This window comes from Galeopterus variegatus, unplaced genomic scaffold (genome assembly GCF_000696425.1).
Source record: "Galeopterus variegatus unplaced genomic scaffold, G_variegatus-3.0.2 Scaffold641, whole genome shotgun sequence".
In the NCBI taxonomy this organism is placed as follows: Eukaryota; Metazoa; Chordata; class Mammalia; order Dermoptera; family Cynocephalidae; genus Galeopterus; species Galeopterus variegatus.
This window is the reverse complement of record NW_007726752.1, coordinates 205,725-229,711: the sequence shown is the minus strand read 5'-3', so window position 1 is coordinate 229,711 and position 23,987 is coordinate 205,725. Positions and strand designations below refer to the sequence as shown.

At 47.9% G+C, this 23,987-nt stretch overlaps 1 protein-coding gene across 1 annotated transcript in view; it reads right to left on the bottom strand.

Moving 5' to 3' along the window:
- Positions 1 to 16,007: 16,007 nt before the first annotated feature.
- The window catches only part of B4GALT7 (xylosylprotein beta 1,4-galactosyltransferase, polypeptide 7), an 11,889-nt gene continuing 3,909 nt past the window's right edge, over positions 16,008 to 23,987 (bottom strand). Inside the window, exons 2-6 of the mRNA XM_008570903.1 lie at positions 22,141 to 22,503; positions 19,031 to 19,256; positions 17,736 to 17,819; positions 17,328 to 17,432; positions 16,008 to 16,799 (exon numbers count right to left, since the gene is read on the bottom strand). Coding sequence (XP_008569125.1) covers positions 16,644 to 16,799; positions 17,328 to 17,432; positions 17,736 to 17,819; positions 19,031 to 19,256; positions 22,141 to 22,503 — 934 coding nt within the window. The 3' untranslated portion in view covers positions 16,008 to 16,643. The remainder of the gene's footprint in view (positions 16,800 to 17,327; positions 17,433 to 17,735; positions 17,820 to 19,030; positions 19,257 to 22,140; positions 22,504 to 23,987) is intronic.

Here is a 23,987-nt window from a genome sequence, read left to right as displayed (position 1 = left end):
ACATAGTGAGGTAACGTGACCCTCTCTGAAATAAGATAAAGTTCTGATTCATTGTTGGAACCTTTCAATACAAATAAGTATTATAGGGAGCACAGACTTTTAGATTAGAATTGTTGACATAATGAGGTAACGTGACCCTCTCTGAAATAAGATAAAGTTCTGATTCATTGTTGGAACCTTTCAATGGTAATAAAAGCTACTGTTTATTGGGAACTCCTTATGTGTAAGATGCCACACACTAAACCAGATACTTACATGATCTTGTTCCTTCTCAGCAGCTATGCAAGGTAGACAGGTTCTACTTCAGAGATGTGGAAACCGAGGCTTAGAGAGGTTTACTGACTTGCCTTAAGTTGCACAGTGAATTAATGGTGGAGGTGGGATTCACACCTGATCTGGTTGAATCCGAAGTTCCAGTTCCATAATCCTGGGTGACCCAGCCCCAGGAATCTTACCCCTCCCAGATAAGTCTCATTGGCCCTTTGGTTCCTGCCTCCTCTGCTTCTGCCTTGGCTTCATTTCTATGAAAAGCAAGATAATTTAATTACATGTTAATGAGTCTTTTGCAGCAGCAGAAAGTGAGAGGTGGAGGTGACAGTGTGTCAGGAAAGTCTGTGCTTCCCATTCTGGGGTGAGATTCTAGGCCACCGCACAGAAAAGACAATTCTGGTTGGGCAAAAACGTATCTTGATGCTGCCTTCTAGTTTTGCCAGCTGTAAGGGTGAAAAGAAAATATTCCCCGGGGGCAGGAACTTTGCTCCTAAACCTCTTTCTCATTCCAATTTCCAGAAAGCAGAACAGACCTCCTCCTGCTGGGTTGTGACCTCCAAGACTGAAGTCTAAAGCCCTGTCATGAGGGCATAGGGTGGTCATAGCTGGGAGGGGGACAAGTCACACCAGGAGGCAGGTCAGCCCCCAAAGCACTTTGGGCTTCACAACCCCTTCAAATTCAGAATTTTCACAATATATTCCATTGACCCCCTGCCCGATAGGAACTGAGCATCTCTGAGTCACTCTAGGCTTCCTCCTGCCCTGGCAAAGGGGCTTTCTGGGAAATCCCTGCTGTTGGGCCCATGACCTGGGCTTTGCTACAGCAAGTTCCCAGAAGGGAGGAAGCTGCCGTTTCAGGAGCACCCTCTCTGTGCTGCACTGTGCTAATTAGGAAAAGGGAAACAGAGCCGCCCAGCACAGGTGCTGCTCAGCAGGGGACTGCAACAGTTATTCTTAGAAAGGGAACTTGTGCAAATGAGCTGAAATGAAGCAGAAGGAAGGCCAGCGGGCCATGGTAGCGCTGGCAGACAGGCAGACAAGGTGGGGAGGACAAGTGAGCAAGGCGGGCAGAGGCTGGTGTGGGAGAGGGGGTGGCGCCAACCTCCAGAGCAGGGCTGGAAAGTAGGACAGTAGCTGATGGGGCAGAGGAGGTCTAAGCAACAGCTATAAAGCAGGAACCTACCACCAGGGCAATCTCAATCCAATTCCATAATGACTGAGTGCCTACTGGGCTGCAGTGACTGACTGGTCTAGGCACTGGAACATAGCAGTGACCAAGATACCCAGGCCCTGACCTCAGGGAGCTGAGATTCGAGCAGCAGGGAAGAAAATGAAGATTCTCTCCTTTCAAAGGAGGGAGAGAAAATGAAGATTTCAGTTCATGGTGACAGCTGTGAGAGCAATAAAACAGGGTGGTGTGCGTGTGTGCATGTGTGCGTGTGTGTGTGTGTGCGCGTGTGCGTGCGCGTGCGTGCGTGTGTGCGCGCTGTGCGTGCATGTGCGTGTGTGTGCGTGCGTGCGTGTGTGTGCGTGTGCGTGTGTGTGTGCGTGCATGTGCGTGCGCGTGTGTGTGTGTGCGCGTCCGTGTGTGTGCACGCGCGCTCTTCAGAACGGGTAGTCAGGGAGGCCTCTGTGAAAGAGGGGACACTGGGGCATGGTCATTAAGTACAAATATCTCCTTCTTCCCTTCCTGTGCAAAGGCAATACCCAGTGCTGAGATACCAAACAACAAAATAATTACTTTTCTCATTAAATAAAAAAATACTTCTTTCAAATCCAACATCACAGTCTGGGGAGTCTACAACTAAACCTGATTTGTGGATGAGGGGCATGGCTCATGCAGATATAGTTCTCAATTCTGTCAACCCAAAGGGAAGGGTAGGATTCTATCATGTATTGAGCTTGTTGCTTGTAGGTAACAGCTTTTTAAAAAATTGGGGAAGGGGAAAATATTTTAGATTTATAAGAAAATTGCAAAGTTATTATGGAAAGTTCCTATACACCCTTCACCAAGCTTCCCCTAAGGTTGATACCTTATATAACCATCGTGTGTTTGTCAAAACTACAAAATCGACAGTGGCACATATCATGGATTGAATTGTGTCCCCCCAAAGTTCGATGTGTTGGAGGCTTGGTCCCCACTGTGAAAATATTAAGGGGTGAGAAATCCTCTTATGGTAATTGAAAGGTGAGGCCTTGAAGAGGTGATTAGACTGTAGGACTGTGCCACAGTGAATGGATTAATAATGGTGGTGAGGGGTGTGGTTCTGAGGGCTTTAAAAGGAGAGCACATGAGATTCTCTCTCTGCTCTGCCATTTCTGCCTTGTGGGATCCCTGGGTCGCTGTCGCCCCCACGAAGACCCTCACCAGATATGTTCCCTGGACTTTGGACTTCCCAGCCTCTGAAACTGTAAGCAATAAATTTCATTTTCTTATAGATCACCCAGTTCCGGGTATTTTGTTATAAGCAACAGAAATGGACTAATACGGAAAATTGATACCGGGAATGGGTTGTTGTGCTTATAACGAATACTTGGAAATGTGCAAGCAGCTTTAGAACTGGGTGTTGAGGAAAAGCTGGAAGAATTTGGAGGAGCAGGCTAAGAAAAGTCTAGATGCTGGTGAGGAATGTTTAGAATGTCTTAGAGACTGGTTAAGTGGTGGTGAGCAGAATGCTGATAGAAATATGAATAGTAAAGGCCATTCTGAGAAGATCTCAGATGTAAATGAGAAGAGACTTATTGGAAACTGGAGCAGAGATCACCCCTGCTATGAACTTGCAAGGAACTTGGCTGCATTTTGCTCATGCCCAAAAGTATTATGGAATGTGACACTTAAAGGTGGTGAGCCAGGGTATTTAATGGAAGAAATTTCTAAGAAGCAAAACATTCAGGAAGCTGCATGGCTACTTGCAACAGCCTACACTGAGTTATGGCAGAAAAGGCATGACATAAAGCCAGAATGTATAATTAAGAGGGAAGNTTGCTTGTAGGTAACAGCTTTTTAAAAAATTGGGGAAGGGGAAAATATTTTAGATTTATAAGAAAATTGCAAAGTTATTATGGAAAGTTCCTATACACCCTTCACCAAGCTTCCCCTAAGGTTGATACCTTATATAACCATCGTGTGTTTGTCAAAACTACAAAATCGACAGTGGCACATATCATGGATTGAATTGTGTCCCCCCAAAGTTCGATGTGTTGGAGGCTTGGTCCCCACTGTGAAAATATTAAGGGGTGAGAAATCCTCTTATGGTAATTGAAAGGTGAGGCCTTGAAGAGGTGATTAGACTGTAGGACTGTGCCACAGTGAATGGATTAATAATGGTGGTGAGGGGTGTGGTTCTGAGGGCTTTAAAAGGAGAGCACATGAGATTCTCTCTCTGCTCTGCCATTTCTGCCTTGTGGGATCCCTGGGTCGCTGTCGCCCCCACGAAGACCCTCACCAGATATGTTCCCTGGACTTTGGACTTCCCAGCCTCTGAAACTGTAAGCAATAAATTTCATTTTCTTATAGATCACCCAGTTCCGATTGCAAAGTTATTATGGAAAGTTCCTATACACCCTTCACCAAGCTTCCCCTAAGGTTGATATCTTATATAACCATCGTGTGTTTGTCAAAACTACAAAATCGACAGTGGCACATATCATGGATTGAATTGTGTCCCCCCGAAGTTCGATGTGTTGGAGGCTTGGTCCCCACTGTGAAAATATTAAGGGGTGAGAAATCTTCTTATGGTAATTGAAAGATGAGGCCTTGAAGAGGTGATTAGACTGTAGGACTGTGCCACAGTGAATGGATTAATAATGGTGGTGAGGGGTGTGGTTCTGAGGGCTTTAACAGGAGAGCACATGAGATTCTCTCTCTGCTCTGCCATTTCTGCCTTGTGGGATCCCTCGGTCACTGTCGCCACCACGAAGACCCTCACCAGATGTGTTCCCTGGACTTTGGACTTCCCAGCCTCTGAAACTGTAAGCAATAAATTTCGTTTTCTTATAGATCACCCAGTTCCACCAGTTCCGGGTATTTTGTTATAAGCAACAGAAATGGACTAATACGGAAAATTGATACCGGGAATGGGTTGTTGTGCTTATAACGAATACTTGGAAATGTGCAAGCAGCTTTAGAACTGGGTGTTGAGGAAAAGCTGGAAGAATTTGGAGGAGCAGGCTAAGAAAAGTCTAGATGCTGGTGAGGAATGTTTAGAATGTCTTAGAGACTGGTTAAGTGGTGGTGAGCAGAATGCTGATAGAAATATGAATAGTAAAGGCCATTCTGAGAAGATCTCAGATGTAAATGAGAAGAGACTTATTGGAAACTGGAGCAGAGATCACCCCTGCTATGAACTTGCAAGGAACTTGGCTGCATTTTGCTCATGCCCAAAAGTATTATGGAATGTGACACTTAAAGGTGGTGAGCCAGGGTATTTAATGGAAGAAATTTCTAAGAAGCAAAACATTCAGGAAGCTGCATGGCTACTTGCAACAGCCTACACTGAGTTATGGCAGAAAAGGCATGACATAAAGCCAGAATGTATAATTAAGAGGGAAGCAGAGCATAAAGACTTGGAAAATTTGCAGCCTGCCCATGTGGTAGAAAAGCAGAGAGCATTTTCAGGAGAAAAATGGAGTGGTGCTAAGATTAGTGCAAAAGAAAGGGATTATCATGAGAAGGAGGAAAAGGCCCTGAAGGCATTGCAGAAGCCTCTGGGGCCAACACTTCCATTACAGCCCAGAGGCCTAGGGAGACAGAATGGACTTGGGGAACAGACCTGAGGTGCCCTTCATGGGCTTGTTGCCCAGGACCACCTCAGGATGCTGCTCCCCACACCAGCACCCAGCTGCTTTGGCTGCTCCAGCCATGGCTAAATTGGCCCCGGGTGTGTCTGGACCCACAGCTTTGGAAAATACAAGCTGGAAGCCTTGGTGTTGTCCACATGGTGTTAAGTCTGCAGGCTCACAGAATGCCAGAGCTGTGGAGACTTGGGAACCTCCACTCCAATTTCAAAGGATGTATGGAAAAGGCTGGGGGCCCAGGAAGCAATCTGTTGCAGGAGCAGAGTCACTGCATAGAGTCTTCAATAGAGCAATGTCAAGTGGAAACTTGGGGTCAGAGTTGCAGCAGAAAAACCCTATCAGTTTCATGCCTAGTGGAGCTGTGGGAGTGGGACCACCATGGAGACCCCAGAATTGTGGAGCTACCAGTGTGCAATGGCAGCCTGTGTGAGCTAAAGAGGGAGCACCCATCAGAAGCATAAGGGCCAAGGAGGTGAACGAGTGGAGAATCGTTCCCTTACTGGATTCACCAGCTCCCTGGTAGAGCCTGTAGCTCAGGATCCCAAAACAGTTTACTGCCTGGTGTCATGGTTAATTTGATGTGTCAACTTGACTGGGCCATGAGGCACCCAGACATTTGGTCAAACATTATTCTAGATCTTTTTGTGAGGGTGTTTTTGGATGAGATCAACATTTAAATAAGTAGTCTAAGTACAGCAGATTGCCCTCCCTAATATGAGTGGGCCTCATCCAATCAGTTGAAGGTCTGAATAGAACAAAAAAGCTTTTTTCCTGACTTGAGACAAAAACTGAAACATTGGCTCTTCCTGAGTTTCAAGCCTGTCAGCCTTTAGGCTGAAAATACACCATTGGCTCTCCTGATTCACAGGCCTTCAGACTTGGACTGGAACTAAACCATCAGCTCTCCTGAAGCTTTTTTCCTGACTTGAGACAAAAACTGAAACATTGGCTCTTCCTGAGTTTCAAGCCTGCCAGCCTTTAGGCTGAAAATACACCATTGGCTCTCCTGATTCACAGGCCTTCAGACTTGGACTGGAACTAAACCATCAGCTCTCCTAGTCTCTGGCTTACCAACTCACCTTGCAGATCTTGGGACTTGCCAGCCTTCATAATCGCATGAGTCAATTCCTTATAATAAATCTCTCTCTCCATACACATATACCTCCAGTTGGTTCTGTTTCTCTGGAGAACCCCAATACACCTGGTTTACTCAATGGAGGCTGGCCACAGTGTCAGCATCTCACATGGTTGCTTTTCCTCTTCTGCCATCAGATCCCACTACATACTTGGACCATAGGCTGGGTGGAGAAATGTGCCTGGAATAGTGTGGGGGACAGTAAAGGTCCAGCAGAACCAGTTAAGCCCTTGGGCCAAGCCTCCATCTTGGGTGGGTGGGAGAACGCCCACTCAGCAACCATGGCTTTGTGTGATAGGACCTTGTGAAATGGCATCAGTGAGACACTCCAGCTGGCAGCTGGCTTTCTAGCCAAAACAACAAACCTGACAAACACTCCAGAATAGACTCACCATCTTATCTCTGTATGGGGTGTGGGTTTGTGGGGGATTCTGCCATCCCAAACCTGTCTGGCTGCTCTTTCTGAAGATTCCTTAACCTTGGGGAGGGTTGGTACTGGCCTTATTCCAGACCCAAAGTAACAAGGTTTCTTCCCAAAGTGGAGTAGGCCAGTCCAAAGCCCTTGGGTGACCTATAAGTGTCTGCAAGGCAGCCCTTTCTGCTGGCCCCTGGTACTCTTTGCTCTGTGTCTTGTCTGATGCTTCTGGGTTCTCCTTCTTCAGCTTCTTTTCTAGAAGCCTCTTGTGCTTAGTACTGCAATTCTGGAGCCAAACATTCACCTTCATGAGTAATCCAGTTAGTCTCTCCTTCTTGCCTTAGCTTACTTGCCCCCAACCTCAGCCTAGGGAGGGTCCCCCTGATTTAGAAATACCTGCACTGAGGAAGCCCAGCATTTCCCGGGTACCTACTAAGAAAGGGCCTCTCCACACTGGGCCCTCCACTGCCTGGCCTGTGATACCCCTTCCTGAATCCCAGCATCCTCAGAAGCCATTTTCCCTAACTCAGGGTTTCTCATCAGTGGCATTATTGATATTTTGGGTCAGAGAATTCTTTGTTGTGGGGGTCTGTCCTATAGGATGTTTGAAGCATCCCAGTTCTCTACCTACTAGATGCCAGTAACACACCTCAGTCGTGACAACCAAAAATGTCTCCAGACATTGCCAAATATCCCATACCCTAACATAAGGCCTTTCTGTTCAACCTCTAGAGCCACAGAAGAATCCAGGCTGGGGCTGGGGTACCTGACAAGCAGAGGGAACCAGCAGGAGGGAAACATGTGCGTTCAAGACCACCTCTGTCCTCAACCTCCAGGAAGGTGAATTCCCTCAGACCTGAGCTTTTCAAAACCTGCATCCCCTTGACTCCCATCATGCAGTGTTTGTTTCCCTTTTTTTAAATGGGCTTTTTTTTTTTTAAGAACAGTTTTAGGTTTACAGAAAAATTGCAAAGATAGTACAGAGTTCCCATCTACCTGCACCTATAATTAACAGGATTAATAATACGATAGTAATACGGATGTATGTATCTATCGTTTGGCCAATGCCAGGCTCTATTGCTTACTATAGCTTTGTAGTAATTCTTGAAGTCAAGTGGCGTAAGTCCTTTGACTTTGTTCTCCTTCAGTATTGTGTTGGTTATTCTAAGTCTTATAAACTTTAGAATGTTTGTTGATATCTATATAATAGCTTGTTGGGATTTTGACTGGGATTGCATTGACTCTGTAGATCAAATTGGGAAGAATGGAAATCTTTACAATATGGAGTCTTCCAATCCACAAACATTAAATATCCCTGCATTTATTTAGACCTTCATTGATTTATTTCTTGTAATTTTTTTTCACTTTTGTAGTTTTCTGGATATAGATCCTATACATATTTTCTTAAATTTATACCTAAGTAGTTCACTTTTTAGTGCTGTTATGAATGCTATTAAGTTTTAAATTTCAAATTCCAATTGTTCATTGCTGGTTTACAGAAAAGAAATTGGTTTTTGTATATTACCTGGAATTCTGTGAACTTGCTGTTATTACTTACTAGTTCTAGAAGTTTTGTTGGTCTATTCTTTGTGATTTTCTACATAAACAAACATGTCACCTGTAAACAAAGAAAGTTTTATTTCTTCCTTCTAAATTTGTATACATTTTGTTTCCTTTTCTTGTCTTATTGCACCAGGTAGGACAATCAGTATGATGTTGAATAGGAGTGGTGAGAGAAAACATCCTTGCCTTGTTCCCAATCTTAGGGGAAAAGCATCCAGTTTCTCACTATTAAGTGTGATGTTAGCTGTAGATTTTTTGTAGACAGTCTTTATCAAGTTGAGAAAGTCTCTCTCGTTTCTTGGTTTGCTGAGAGTTTAAAAAATAAATAGGTATTTGATTTTGTCAAATACTTTTTCTGCATCTATTGATATGATTATGTAATTTTCCTTTAGCCTGTTGATGTCATAAATTACATTGATTCTTTTAATGTTGAACCCATCTTGCACATATGGAATAAATCCCATTATGTTGTGGTGTATAATTATTTTTATACATTGTTGGATTCAATTTGCTAATATTTTGTTGAGGATTTTTGCATCTACGCTGATGAGAAATATTGATCTGTAGTTTTCTTTTCTTCTAATGTCTTTATGGCGTTTTGGTATCAGGCAAATGCTGATCTCATGACATAAGTTAGAAAGTATTCCCTCCACTTCCATTTTCTGGAAGAGGTTATAGAGAATTGGTATAATTTCTTTCTTAAGTGTTTGGTAGAAGTCACCATTGAACCTATCTGGGCCTGGTGCTTTCTTTTTTAGAAGATTGCTGTTTGTTGATTCAATTTCTGTACTAGATAAAGGCCTATTCAGATAATTTGTTTCCTTCTGTGAGCTTTGGTTGTTTTTGTCTTTCAAGGAATTGGTCCCTTCCATCTAAGTTACCAAATTTGTGGGCATAGAGTTGGTCATAATATTCCTTTGTTCTTTTTAACATCCAGGGGATCAGTAATGATGACCTCTCTCATTTTTTATCAGTCGTTTGTGTCTTCTCTTTTTTCCTTATTTAGCATGGCAAGAGATTTATCAACTTTATTTACCTTTTCCTCTTGCAATTATATCAGTTTTGGCCTTACATATTTTGATGCTCTGTTGTTAGGTGCATACACATTAAGAATTTAACAATGTCTTCTTAGAATATTGATGCTTTATCACTATATAATGTACCTCTTTATCCCTGAAAATTTTTCTTCCTCTGAAGTCTGCTTTATCTAATATTAATATTACTATTCCAGCTCTCTTTTGATTGGTGTTATTTTAGCACAGTATATTTTTCTTCATTCCTTTATCCTAAATCTATTTGTGTCTTTATATTTAAAGTGGGGTTTCTTATAGACAACATATATTTGGGTCTTTTTTTTTTTAATCTACTGACAGTTTTTGTCTTCTAATTGGTATATTGAGAACCATTCACATTTAAAATGACTATGGATATAGTTGACATAGTTGGATTAATATCTATCATGTCTGTAACTGTTCCCTATTAGTCATACTTGTCCTTGTTTCTTTTTCTTATCTTCCCCCCATTTTGTCTTCTCTGGCTAAATTGAGAATTTTATCTGATCCCATTTTATTTCCTCTCAGCATATCAATTATTCTTCTTTTAAAGCATTCCAACTCATTCCATTAGAGTTTACAATATGGATTTACAACTAATTTAAGTCTATTTTCAAATCACACTTTCCCACTTCCTGGGTGGTGCAGCTACCTCATCACACGTATCCCCGATTCCTCTGTCCTCACGCTTATAACGTTGCTGCCATTCTTTTTACTAATCCTATACTATAGTCCCCAATACACTGGTGCTATCACTGTGAACAGACAGTTACCTATTAGATCAGTTAAGAATAGAAAAATAACAGATTTTATACTACCTTCATTTGTTCCTTTTCTGACACTCTTCCTCTTTTTAACGTTAGAACTGAGTTTCTGACCTGTTATTGTCCTTCTCACTGAAGAATTTCTTTTAACATTTCTCACAGGGCAGGTCTGCTGGCAACAAATCTCCTTTTTTGTTTGTCTGAGAAAGTTTTTATTTCTCATTTGCTCTTTTTTCCATTGAGATAAAATTTGCATAGCATAAATTTCACTGTTTAAAACATCTTAAAGTGTACAGTTAAGTAACTTTTACTACATACACAGTGTCTCCTTTGCTTTTGAAGAATATTTTTTTTTCCTTTTTGTCTTTTTTACTTACCGGTAACGGGATCGCAACCCTTGGTGCTACGCCCGCACCGCGCTCAGCCAGTGAGCGGGAACCGGTCTCCACATGGGATCTGAACCCTCGGCGGGAGCGCCGCCGCGCTCCCAAGTGGCGCACTCTCCAGTGCGCCACTGGGCCGGCCCTTGAAGAATACTTTTGATGGATATAGAATTCTAGGTTGATGGTTTTTTTTTTTTCTTTGAACACTTTAAACATTTCACTTCCTTCTCTTGTTTGCATGGTGTCTGACAGGAAATAGGCTGTAATTCTTATCTCTTTCCTCCATAGCAAGCTGGGGTTTTTTCCTATGGCTTCTTTCAAGATTTTCTGTTTGTTTTTGGTTTTCTGCATTTTTAATATGATATGTCTAGGTGTTGAATTTTTTGGCATTTATCCTACTTGGTGTTCTCAAAGCTTCCTGGATTTGTGGTTTGGTGTCTACCATTAATTTTGGAAAACTCTCAGCCACTATTACTTGAAATGTTTCTTCTGCTCTGTTCTCCCTTTCTTCTTATTGTGGTATTCCAATTGTGTATATGTTACACCTTTTGAAATTGTTCCAGTTATATATTCTGGCTTTTTTTTTTTTCATTCTTTTTCTCTTTGCATTTCAGTTTGCGGAGATTCTATTAATGTATCTTCAAGCTCACTGATTCTTTCCTCATCTGTGTCCAGTCTACAGATAATCCCATCAGAGGGGTTCTTTATCTCTGTTACAGTGTTTTTTATTTCTAGTATCTCCTTTAATTTTTTTTTTTTTTTGCAGCTGCTCAGTACAAGGATTGAACCCTGGGCCTTGGTGTTATCAGCACCATGCTCTATATACCTGAGCCAACCCTCCTTTGTTTTAGAGTTTCCATCACTCTGTTTACATTACCCACCTGCTTTTTTGTTTGTTTTTAAAAGATGACTGGTAAGGGGATCTTAACCCTTGACTTGGTGTTGTCAGCACCACACTCTCCCAAGTGAGTGAACTGGCCATCCCTATATAGGGATCTGAACCCATGGCCTTAGTGTTATCAGCACCGCACTCTCCCAAGTGAGCCACAGGCTGGCCCTTACCCACCTGTTTTTGAATGCTACTTTTTCCATTAGAGCTCTTATCATATTAGTCAGTTATTTAAAATTTTCTGTCTGATAATCCAAAATGTGTATCATACCTAAGCTTGAATCTGATGCTTGCTTTGTCTCTTCAGTCTGTGTTTTTTCTTGCTTTTTAGCATGCCTTGTAATACATGATTTATTGGGTAAAGAAACTAATGTAAATAGACCATTTGTATATTTGATATTAATCTGATTAGGAGTTGGACTTAGTTTAATGTTTACTGTAACTTTACATGCCAGATGCTTTAAATTCCTCTAGTGTCCTTGGTTTAGTCTCCTCTGTTGTCTTTTTTTTTTTTTAATTGAATCATAATTGATTATACATATTTTGGGGATTCAATGTTGACATATGTTGATCAAATCAATATTACTAGTATGTATATTGTTACAAATTGTACTTAATTCTTTATGCCCCTTGTCCAATCTCTCCCTATCCCCTTCTCCCTCTCCCTCCCACCACTGATTAACCTAGTCTTCTCTCCCTCTGAAAGAGTAATGGTTAATCTGTTGATTTGTTGCCTAGATAATCTGTCCAATGCTGAAAAGTGTGTTGTTTCCCCAATATTATCATAGAGTAGATGCTTCTTGTGTCACTCTGGAATGGGCTTTCTGGAGACAGACATCTATTCTTTCCTTTGGTCTCTGCTGGTGACACTCTCCTTGTGTCAACGATCTCCAGTGGCTGGAGGACCATCTGCACGGTGGTTGTGATGTCTAGCCACTTTCATGGCAGCCATGGTTACTGTGGTGGCTGTGGTGGGCCACCCACATGGAGGTGATGTTTTTGGCATGCTCCTTGGCCTTGGTGGTGTTCCTGGTTGTGGGGGGGGGTCTGGGGCCCTGGCTCGATGCCCCGGGCCCCCAGGCAAGGCCCTGAGGCACTGGCAGTGTGCCTGGTTGTGGGGGGAGGTCCAGTCCCCAGCTCCATTCCTCTGTTGTCTTTGAGTTTCCCCAAGAACTTCTTAAATACAGTCTGTACCTTGAAGCTCTTTCAGCTATAATCCACTACTGTGATACTGGAGCCCTGTTGATGTGGTGGTAAGGTTTAGGAAAGGAGCAGCATTTTATAACGTTATAAGTAAATCTCAGTCTTTTAGTGGGTCTGTGTCCTGGGGCTGTGACCCTCACAGGTGTCTCTTAGCTTTGTTTCTCCCCTCCTTTGGAAGGATAGATGTGGCTGAGTTGGGTAATCATCCTAACCTCTAGGTGAGATAGGCTCTGATAGTCTTGCTTCCTGGAGAGCAGGCTTTTGTTATGGTGATTGACATATTTAAAAATGGTCACTTTCCCCTCCCCTGCCAAAGACAGAAGGGGACTTTTCTCAGCTCTTCCTCGGGAGTCTGCACTCAGCCTCCATCAATTTGTCAAAATTACTATTTAAATATTCCTACCAGCTTGTGGCTCCAGTAGCACTGCTCTAGCTAAACTTATCTCAGCTGTGACTGAATTTGCCTGTCTCTCCAGATTTTGAGGTGGCAGTTTTCCCTGCAACCTCATTTCTCTGATGGGTCCAAGATAAGCAGTTGCTTTTCAGTCTGTTGAGATTTTTTTTTTTTTACAAATGGGAAAATGACTTCCAAGCTCTTTACATATTGATGCTGAAACCGGGAGTTGCTTTTCATTTTGATTTTGGTTTTTAAAAAAATGCTCTCAAGGTACAAGGGCTGAGATGGCAAAAAGGCCTTGTACAACCATTTGGCCTTCTGGGAAACAGTCTGAGGTGGACAGGCCCTCTGTGAAGGGAAAGCCTAATGGTGTACTATTGATCTAGCCAGAGAGGACCAGGGAGCTGATGGCTCCTGCAAACTTGGACTCAACAGACCTCCATCCCACCTCCCCCTGCCCCATCCTTCACTGCCTTATTCCAGCTTCCTCATTTCTCATTTGGAATGGGCTCTCTCCTTCCTCCAGACTCCATCCTACAGTCCACCCTGGATCCTGCCCCCAAAGGATCTTTCTGTAACACAGACCTAACCCTGGTCAAAAACTCTCCCCTGCTTGAAAACCCTGCATCCCTATAATAAAGAACAGGTGGCTTAGTGTGGCATTCACAGATCCTCATGATTCACCCTACTCTGCTGCCCCCCCCCTGCTCCTACACAGTATCAGGGTGCCAGAACACCCCAAACTACTCTCAGGTCCCTGAACATAACATGCTCCTTCTGGTCTCTGCCTTTGCACATGCTGATCCCTCTGGACCTTCCCTATCCCAATTTACTCCACCAGCAAGACCTCACCTCCTTGGGAAGCCTTCCCCAAGCACTCTGTACATTCCTCAGTCAGAGCACCAGGCTCCAGGTCCCTCTGATGCCCTGTGTTCCTCAGCCCCAAGGGACTGTTCCAGCAGGCAAATCTCCATCTTACTCAAGGCAGAGGAGTCAGTGGGCAAATATTTGCATCTCCCTTGTGGCCCTGCTTTCTTCCCAGAGAGGTGACACTGAACCCCCTTGGTCAGCCCTCCCCATTGGCCATCTCTGTCTGGGGAGAAAATGGAGGTCTGGAGGGGAAGGAACACGTGTACATGGGCACCTGCTGTACATGACAGGAGATGAAAGAATCTGATTCTGAAGGCAGATTCAAGGGTTCAAATCTCAAGTTCCACCACTTGCCAGCTCTGTGAGCTTGGGTAAGCTACTTTCCTCTTTGGGCTTCACCCTCCTTATCTATGAAACAGGTTAATAAACAGAACCTAGCTCTTAGGTAGGGAGGCTTAAGTGGAATAGGGCAGTGTAAAGAATTTTGTTTGGTGAGTGCTCAACAAGTGATGCTGCTACACACCTGTGCTGGCCAAGCACCAAGCCAGGTGCTCCTACTTCCTGGGTGCATTTCATCCACGCCCTGGCCAGCGAGGCAGGGATGTCAGTTCCACTCCACGAGGGAGGCAACCAAGGTACCAAGGAAGCCTGAAGCCATCTGCTTCTTCCCCTTGTCAACTCATGGCTCAGCCCTGTCCCACCCTCCTGGAGAGTGGTAGAGGCCCAGGATGGGGAGTGAAGGGACTGCAGATTTGGGCTGCATCAGGCCCAGCCTGGGGAGCCCATCAGCACCTCCGATGGAGGTGGTGGCAGTGGCTGGGGGGGATGTGGTTAGAGATGCACCCCCAGCCCAGGCTGAGCTGGCTGATCCCACAAGGTGAAGGGATCTTCTCCATTTTCCTTCTGCTCATTCCACTCCCCCATTGCAGACGGAAAGGAAGGAACCCCCATTTCTTGAGGTCTTCCTACATACCAGGTGAGTACAGAGCTGGGGACTTTGATATCACATCCACTCCCCACCCCAAAGGCTGGTGTTACTGCCCCATGTTACATACAAGTCCAAGATGAAGCAGCTAGGGTTGCCCAGGAGACTGGCACACAGAAAGTGTCATTCCCATCTCTGTCGCCCTTGCACTGTAGTTGAGGGCCTGTCTGCCCCTCATTATAGCGGTTGAGGCTGAATCGCTCGGTGAGGTCAATGGAGGATCTCAAGGACCCTGGGTTAAACGTCTGAACCTGAAGCTTTACCCCAGAAAGTGTCATTCCCATCTCTGTCGCCCTTGCACTGTAGTTGAGGGCCTGTCTGCCCCTCACTATAGCGGTTGAGGCTGAATCGCTGGGTGAGGTCAATGGAGGATCTCAAGGACCCTGGGTTAAACGTCTGAACCTGAAGCTTTACCCCAGCCATACCTGCTTAAATCTCTGAGTTTACAGACACATTGTACAGTACACAACCCACACGGCTGCACATAGCAACCCTGAGATCATCCTCAGAGGAAGAGTCTTTTTGGACCAGCACTGCTGATTCCAACCTCCTAAACTCTGGGACTTCAATCCCTTCCTTCTCCAGAACTTCAGGTGTCCCAGTGTTAAACCAACCAACCTTAACTGGCCTGACAGTCCCTGGCTTCTGCCCCAAATCGTTGGTAGTCGAATACCTTGAAGTGATCTATCTTGCCAGACCCTCGCCTCCCACTCTCCCACTGGCTCCAGGCTTCCTCCAAGACCACTCTCCAATTCCATGGCCTCCCTCAGCTCCTCCTCCTCCACCTCTCCTTGGCATTTGATGATCCCTGATAATCTCCCCTCAGGCTTTGGGAACACTCCAGCAATTCTCCTATTTCTCCTATCTTCTTCCTCCCACTTCCGAAACATGGTCCTCCCTCCCTCAAGCCAAGACCTGAGGCGTCCCCTCCATGTCCTGTCTACCCTAAGTCAAGTCCTGTGGATCTCTGTCTTCACTTGCTCTCCTTCCTCTGTCTTTACCTCCATGAGGCAGGATGAAGCACCACTCCCAGAGTCAGAGCCCAATCAGACAGCCTGACAGCAGTCAGACTGCCCAGCTGGGCACCGAGGGAGCTGACCGGAATCCTAGAGGGTTGGCGGGAGGTGGTACAGGAACTTTGTGTCTTTGGCGTCTCCTTCCACCTGAACTTGTCATCCCCAGCCCTACCCCAATTCCTAGCTGACTTACAACTAAGAGAGTTGTCATATTTTGTCCCTTCCCCTTTTCCCCAGCTAAAGGTAACAAACTGCTGGTCCACATAGATTTTGTTTGCCCTGCCATACTTTTTTAAAGTTTCGATTAGTTGCTATCATTTAAAAATCAGAAGATTTCACTTAAGAGTCCAGCATCCTAGTTTCTTTTGAAAAATCAGAAGATCTGGCCATACTAGGCCCACATTCCTGTGTGGTGACAAACAGCTAGAGCTGGTATCAAGTGCTTCCTTCTGCGGGCTTGTGCTCTGGTTTCTGAAGTTTTAGCCCTCCCAATCACATCTGCCACCTACATCAGCTGCATGGCTTCTAAACTGTACCTCTGCACAAGGCAGTCCAGTGGGAAGGAAAAGCGAGCTTGATTAGACGTTGTCCTGTTCAACCCTACTCATTGCCCACAGGTCTCAGCACGCAAAGGAGGGTAGAGTGGGCCGAGCAGGAAGACAGGGTGGAGAGTCCCAGCCTGGAGCCACAGCCCAGCCTCTCTCCGATCACTGTCTATTGCTAGCAGCATCCCATGCACCCCATGCGTCCTGTTCCGGCTCAAGCCTGCCTTTGGGGGACAGGCTGCTGCAAACACATAGTTTGCTATCTGTTGCCTCAGGCCACCCCACATCTTACAGGAGCTGGGCCCGGGGCCTGAGGCTTTGTCCTGAGCCTGAGTAGCAGTGTGGCGTGTCTAGCCAACTCAGCCAAATGTACACCAGGGGGTGGCAGCCTTGTCACAGTCCAACACGATGTTGAGAACAGTGCAGGGGGCCCCGCCCACAGACAGGGCTGTGCGGGAATCCACGCGGTACTTCACAGTGCTCAGGCCTCCCTCCAGGTCTACCTTGAATTGCTCCTGGGGAGGAAAAGAGGAAAGAGAAGGTACTCAGGGCTTCTTGGCTGCCAGCTGTCCACTGATCCCACACAACTTCATCATCAGAGGTCCCGTGATCCCCACTGAAGAGAGGAGGAACCCACAGCATCACAAAGAAGTGAAGACCCTTGTACAAGGCTGCACCCCTCTAGGAAGCAGCAGAGGAGGGATTTTCTGTTGGGAAAATATGCTGCCTAGAAAAGATGTTTGAGCAACAGGGATATCTGCATCATAGGTCTGACTGGGATTCTGGTACCTTCAGCTGGCTGCCCCCTGCTCCCTGCAAAGCTTGCATGGAACCTGGGGTCTGGGCCAACCATAGTGACAAGGGTGCCCATGGTAGCTAATAGAGCAGGGCATGGTGTCCATGAGGAATGCCCATTGACTGACCTGGGCCAAGCAGGGAAGGACAGGGCCACTTGGGCCCAAGGACAATTTGGTGAAATGCTTGGGCCTGTTGGTTCCCCACATCACCACCTAGCCATCCCCGATGAAGAGACTAGCCAGCACCTGTTTTTGAGCCGCAATGCGCTTCTGGTCCCTCTTCCGCCAGGCTGGATCATGCAGGTGGCGAAATGTCTTGTACCCAGTTGTGATTCCCGAAGGGCGGAAAAGCTAAGGAGGCCAAAGGAAGTTGAGGTGAGGCCGCCCCTTCTGGAGCTCTGGCCCTCACCACTAGCTCCTCGGGGTCCCGCTGCCTGCCAGGAGGCCACAGGTAGGGGTCTACATTCACATCCTGCAGAAGAGCAGGCTGAGTCCTGAGAGCAACAGTGTGGCTAGATGACCACTGCAAGTTGGGGCAGAAGAGGGAACCAAGGGTGTAATCTCCTAACCCCAGGAACTTCATCTGAGGAAAGAGAAGAACCTATGGGCCGCTGTGATGGTTAAGGAGGTGGCAGGGCCCTGGGGGAGCCTTACCTGGAGCCCAGCTCCTTTAATGCGCCGGTAGAACTCGTCATCCTCACGGCCCCAGCCCCAGAAGCGGTTGGACATCCCATTGCACTGACAGAGACAGGCAGTGTCATTCACCCAACCTCCCAGGGGTGCTCTCTGGTCTCCTGCTATGCGGGAGTACCCAGCCTGAGCCCCACAAGGCCAGGCTCCCCTTCTTCCTCCTCACTGACAGAGACAGGCAGTGTCATTCACCCAACCTCCCAGGGGTGCTCTCTGGTCTCCTGCCATGCGGGAGTACCCAGCCTGAGCCCCACAAGGCCAGGCTCCCCTTCTTCCTCCCCCTTTCCTGGCTGTTCTGAGTGAACACCAGGTGCTTGCAGGTCCCTCAGCCTCTGCAGTACCGGGGGGAGAAATGGGGTCAGCTCCTCTCAGTCTGTCTCCCCATTCCAATGGGGACTTGAACTTGTGTGAAATGATTAGTTTCTCAAAAATTTCTGACTGTCCGGAGGGGACCTCTCTGAGAGATATCGGGCAGAGGTGTCAGCTCCTACTGATTTCTGCCTTCCCTCCATACTCCTGTTTCTCCTGCCCTAGTCTCTTCCTCTGTGTGTGAGAGGGACAGTTGGACTCTGTGGTGGACAACTATCTTTGCACCCAGCTCAGGGACTTCATTTACATAAAGCTGGATTCTGCTATGGCTTGAAGAGAGGAGCAGGAGACCTGGGCCTAAGACGCTCGGTTCTTCCTGCATACCCACGTCCCCAGCCACAGTGCTGGCTGAGGGACGGGCCCAGGACTCAAGTAGGACCAATCAAGAGCCAGTGCTATTCAGTTCTGGGACTCCTGTCTGGGCTGTTGAGGAATGGAGCCCCATCTTCCACCAGACTGGGGCCTAGATGGATACAGGTTGCTGCTACGATAACCACCTTGCAGACTGCACATCTGAAAATAAACCCAATACATGAAAGGCAGGGCTGAGAGATAAAAAGAGAAATGGAGTCCTGGTGACACTGGCTCGGAGGTGGGCAAGCTGCGCCTGAAGCCAGCCCCAAAAGCCCCACCTTCACTTTTCAGTTTTGAGGGCCAGTAAGTCCCCAATTTTCTGAAGTCAACCTGCATGGGGGTCCCTGTTACTGCAAGAGAGTCGTCCCTAGCTGACTTGCTCATTCCTGCCCATCTCACTTTGGCTGCTCCCAAGCTCCCCTGCTAGGCTCTACAGGACTCCATCTGCTGGGCCTAGTGGTGCTGCTCTGTCCTGCCCACTGCCTCCCTCCGGTGGGAGTTCCAGGTCTGAGTAGAGCAGGCAGGGCGGGCCTCACCAGCTGGTAGTGCTGCTTGGAGAGCAGCAGGATGCCGCCGACATAGGTCTTATAGTGGTAGAGAGGGTGGAGTTCCGGGGAGGCCACGTGGAAGGGCCCAGCCTCAGGGAAGCCATAGTCCAGCTCCTCATTGAGAGGCAGCAGGTCCACGTCATGCATGGCGATGTAGTCTGTGCTGTTGCTGCTCTCCAGGAAGCCCACATTGATGAGTGCAGCGCGGTTGAACCTGTGCAGGGTGGCCAAGTCTGGGCAGGGGGCCAGCAAGCTGTTCACTGCCTGGCTCTCCCCCAAGCTCCAGGCGAGAGCCTCTTTCCCACATCATCCACCCCTCGGGCCCCAGCAGTGCCTAAGCTGCCTACGGACCAGCACTGACTTCACCGTGTGGGGCCAAGCCCTCCACTCAACGCACAGACGTTTACCAAGACCTACTATGTGCCAGAAACTATTCAAAGCACTGGAGATACAGGTGAAAAAAATAATCCCTGCTTTCAAAGAGCTGACATTCTAATAGTAGGAGACAAAAACTAGCAAATCAGTAAATGCACAATGAGGCAGGCGGTGGTGAGTGCTGTGGAGAAAAGTGAGCAGGGAGAGGAGGCTGAAACTTGCTGGGGGTGGGGGCTGTTCTCTTAGACAGGGTTGCAGGGAGAGCCAGGGCAACAGGGTGCCTTTTGAGTGGAAACCTGAGGGCCTGGGGGAATGAGACATATGGGAACGGGGGGAATAGGGCTCCGAGCCAAGGAGACAGCAACTGCCAAGGCCAAGGCAGAAGCAGACACTAAAATGGCCGGGCAGAGTGAGTGATGGGGGCAGAGGGAATGAGGTCAGGGGCTGGTGGGGCCACAAAAGGAGTTGGGCTTTGACTCTGGCTGATACGCGGAGCTGCTGAAGGGCTTGGAGCAGAGGTGTGACATCTGTGACTTACGTTTTAACAGGATCACTCTGGTTGGTGTGTTGAGAAGACACTGTAGGGGTGGAATGGAGGCAGCCAGACCAGCTAGAAGGCTATGACAATACTGGAGGCAAGAGGTGACAGGCACCTAGTGTGGGGAGGCAGCAGTGGAGATGGCGACAAGTGGGCAGATGCTAGGGGCATTTTTCTGATGAACTTGGATGTTGTGTGACATAGAAAGAGGGGTTGAGAATGACTGCAAGGCTTTTTGGCTTGAGTAAATGGAAGCATGGAGTTTCCACTTCCTGAAATGGGGAAGAGGGCAGGGGAAGCAGGTCTGGGGCAAGGTGGGCAGTCAGGAATTCAGTTTTGATCATGTTAAACTCAAGATGCCTCTGAGCCCACCAAATGCAGAGGTTGCCTAGGAGACTGGATGTGCAAGGCTGGAGTTCAGGAGAGAGGTTTGGGCTGGGAATACAGACTCAGGACTCATCAGAATAGAGATGGGATTTAATGCTATGAGACTGGATGAGATCCCCGGGGAGTGACTGTAGCTAGGTAAGTGGGAGATGCCCAAGTACCGAGCCCCAAAGAAGACCGATGTTGAGAGATCAGGGAGACGAAGCAGAACCAGCCCAGGAGTGGAGGAAGAGCAGAGTGCTGTCCGGGGAGTCAAGCAGAGGTGTTAAGAAGGAAGAAGTAATCCACTGGGCAAATGCTGCTGACAGGTCAACAGGATGAAGGCTGAGAACTGGCCTTTGGATTAATGAAGTGAAGGTCATCGGGGACCTCAATGAGAGCTGTTTCAGTATCGTGATGGCGGTAAATGTCTGAATGATACAGACTCAAGAGAGAACAAGGACAGAGAAGGGGAACAGTTTTGCTATAAAGGGGGGCAGAGAAATGGGGTGATACCTGTGGGGAATACGGGATCAAAGGAGTCTTTTATTTTCTTTATAGAGGACAGCTATTTCAGTGTATTTGCATGCTGATGCAAATGCTCCAGGAGAGAGGAAAAAATGATCATGCAGGAGAGAAAGTGGCCAACTGCTGGAGTGCTGTGAGGAGGAGTGGGGGAGGGAGAGGTGTCCAGTGCCAGAGTGGGACAGTCGTAGTAACACAGAAGCTGGGAGGTGAGTCCAGGTGGTGGGGATTGGGGAAAGTTCTTTTCCAATTGGTTCTGTTTCCTCAAATCAGAAGCAAAGCCATCAGCTGAAAGTAAGGATGGGCAAGGAACGAGGAGAGGAGGTTTGAAAGGCTGCTGTGAACAGAATGGAGGAATGCAAGGCTCCCAGCAGGACCCAGGGCCTTTCTGGGTCAGGCCGCATTGTCAGGGAGCCAAGCAGAGCTGAGCAGTGTATCCAGGCACACTGATGTTTTTCTCCAGCCCCCTCCAGCTGCCCAGGTGCAGGTGTGGGGTAGACAGTCAGATTTAGTCAGGCTGGGGTTATGCCAGACAGAAAGGGGCCAGGGATTGAGAGTGTGTGTGAGGGAGGGATTTTAGTGATGGACCATGGATTCCATCTTTCTCCTTAGGTGAGGAGAAAGTAAGGACAAGGAGGGTGAGCTGTGGAAAGGTGGGAGGATCAGTGGACTATCGGGCTGGTGGGGTCTGGGAATCGTTCAAGTCTGTCGTCCCGCTGAAGTGAGTTGGAGGGAAAGGAGGTGGGGGATGGAGTGTGAGATGCTTGGACTCTGGTCATGAAGGGGAGCAGTTTTTGGTAAGGGTGGGGATTTTAGGATAAGGCCAGACTCTGGGCAAATCTAAAGCCATGGACCCTCCCCTTCCCTAATCCCCCAAGCCAATCCCCAGCAAGTTCTGACTATGCTTCCTTCATATCACTTCTCTCCTCTCCCCTCTCCACCACGCTGGCCACACCGCCATCATCTCAGACAACCGCAGTGACCACCGAGCTGGTCTCCCTGCTTCTTCTCTTGTCTTGGTATGATCTATTCTACATACAGCAGCCAGAGTGATCTTTGTAAAATGCAAATTACATCAGGGCCCTCCCCAAAGATTCCCATCACATCCCGTGAGAGGAGTCTATCACCTCCCACCCACTCGCCACTGTCCCGCATGGCCTCCCACAGGCCTGAGGCCCACCAGGCATTGGAGCAATGCCAGGAAAGGAAGCTGGTCCTAAGAGGTCCGGGCAAGGGGAGGTCCCCGGAGAGGGAGGGCTGGGTCAGCAGGGGAAGGTCAGGAGGTGACCCCTACCTGAAATGGTCCACCTGGTTGAGCACATAGATGTGGTGCTGGATCTTCTTCCTGCTCAGGAAGCGGTGCATGTGGGGCACAAAGACCAGGAGCTCCTCGAAGCGTTCACGGAAGGGTACCAGCACTGCCAGGCGGTGGGGGCCCCATGACGAGTCTTCCTCCCAGTGCTCAGGGGGCAGCTCTGGGGGGCAGGCCCGGGATGGGCTTGGGGTCTCCTGCCCTTGTTCCCTGGCTGCCCGGGCCATGTCACCTGAGCAGCTGAGCTGCAGCCAGAGTAGGGAGAAGAAGCCCAATAACAGACAGGCAACGAAGAGGTGGAAGATGGAGCATTTCCGGGGGAGGCCACCCGGGAGCAACTTGGACCTGGGACAAGAGCAGGGATGGGGTCAGAAGGGCAGGGCCAAGCTGGGACCCTCTGACAGACCCCTTCTCTGGCCTCCCCACAAGTAGGCACGCAGACTGGTCCACCCCAAGCGCCTAGGAATTAGTGCAGAAGCAACTTTAGTGTTTTGCTCTGGCCACTACATCAGAATCCTGGTTATCTCTCTAGGCCAGCCCATGTCACCCCACCTCTGGGAAGGCCTCTGACCACTCCCCAGTCGTAGAGCTGCCCCAGCTCCTCGATGCTTTCTTACTTTCTGTGAGTGAATCCTGGTCAGACCATGAGCTGCTCGAGGGCCAGGACAGAGCTCCTTGTCTCTTGCCCCACCCCACTGCAGTGGCTCAATGTCCTGAGCCAATGGCAGGAGCCCCACCTTAGAGAGATCCAATCCATTGCCTTCCAAACACACTCCCCTGCAGATTCACTCCAGCAGGAACCTTGACTTCATCCTGCTTCCCAGGCTGACCAGCAAGCACCCAAGATGGGACTATGTGCTGGCATCAGTCCCAGGTGAAACGACCAATGTCTCTTGGGAAGATCAGATCTGCCCCCAAAGCAATGCAAGGCCCAAACTGACAGTGGCAGTTCACTCAATGAGTCTCAAAGCTCCAGTCCAAGAGGCAGCCCATGTGACAAGAGATGAGAGACAGAAGAAGGAAGAAAGATGAGAGCTGGGAACAGCACCCAAGTTCATTTCAAAAACTGTAAAAGGAGCTGAATATCTTAGACACAGTGGTGAGGCTGGGAGACTGTGCTTTAGGTTGGCAAGTATAAAGAAACAGGTGGAATTCACCTGATTCCTCTGTCTCTCCTCTGGAAGTTCCTGAGTATAGTGAGAAAGGAGCTGAGGAACCTAAGAAGAGGGAAGCATCCTCTATACATGCCCCCACTTTGCCCCCAAAATGAGCTGCAAAGGAATCTATTTTATAGTCACTAAGGGTCAGCAATTAGCTACCAGGCCTAGTAGATTTGATCTCCTAAATCCCCCTTTGATCCTTCCTCACCCATCTGTTCCTTGCCCTGCTCAGATCCCTTCAATCGAAGTTATACGACCCTTCAATCTCATGAATGATCCTCTGTTTAAAAACAAAGGTGAAGGGCCGGCCCGGTGGCGCACTGGATAAGTGCGCCGCTTGGGAAGTGCAGCGGCGCTTCCGCCCGAGGGTTCGGATCCCACATACAGACCGGCTCCCGCTCACTGGCTGAGCGAGGCGCGGGAGCAACGCCGAGGTTTGCAATCCCGTTGCCGGTCCCCGGTCCGGTACGGGGGCAACACTGAGGGTTGCGATCCGTTGCCGGACACGGAAAAAAGACAAAAGACAAAAAAAAAAAAAAAACAAAGGTGAAACTCCTGGGCCCGACAGTCAAGGCCCTTTGTGCCCTGGCCCCATCTCCAGTTGCTCCCAACCATCCACCAAGTCCTCTCACACTGGGTAACTCAGAGCTTTCTCCACTTGCCATATTC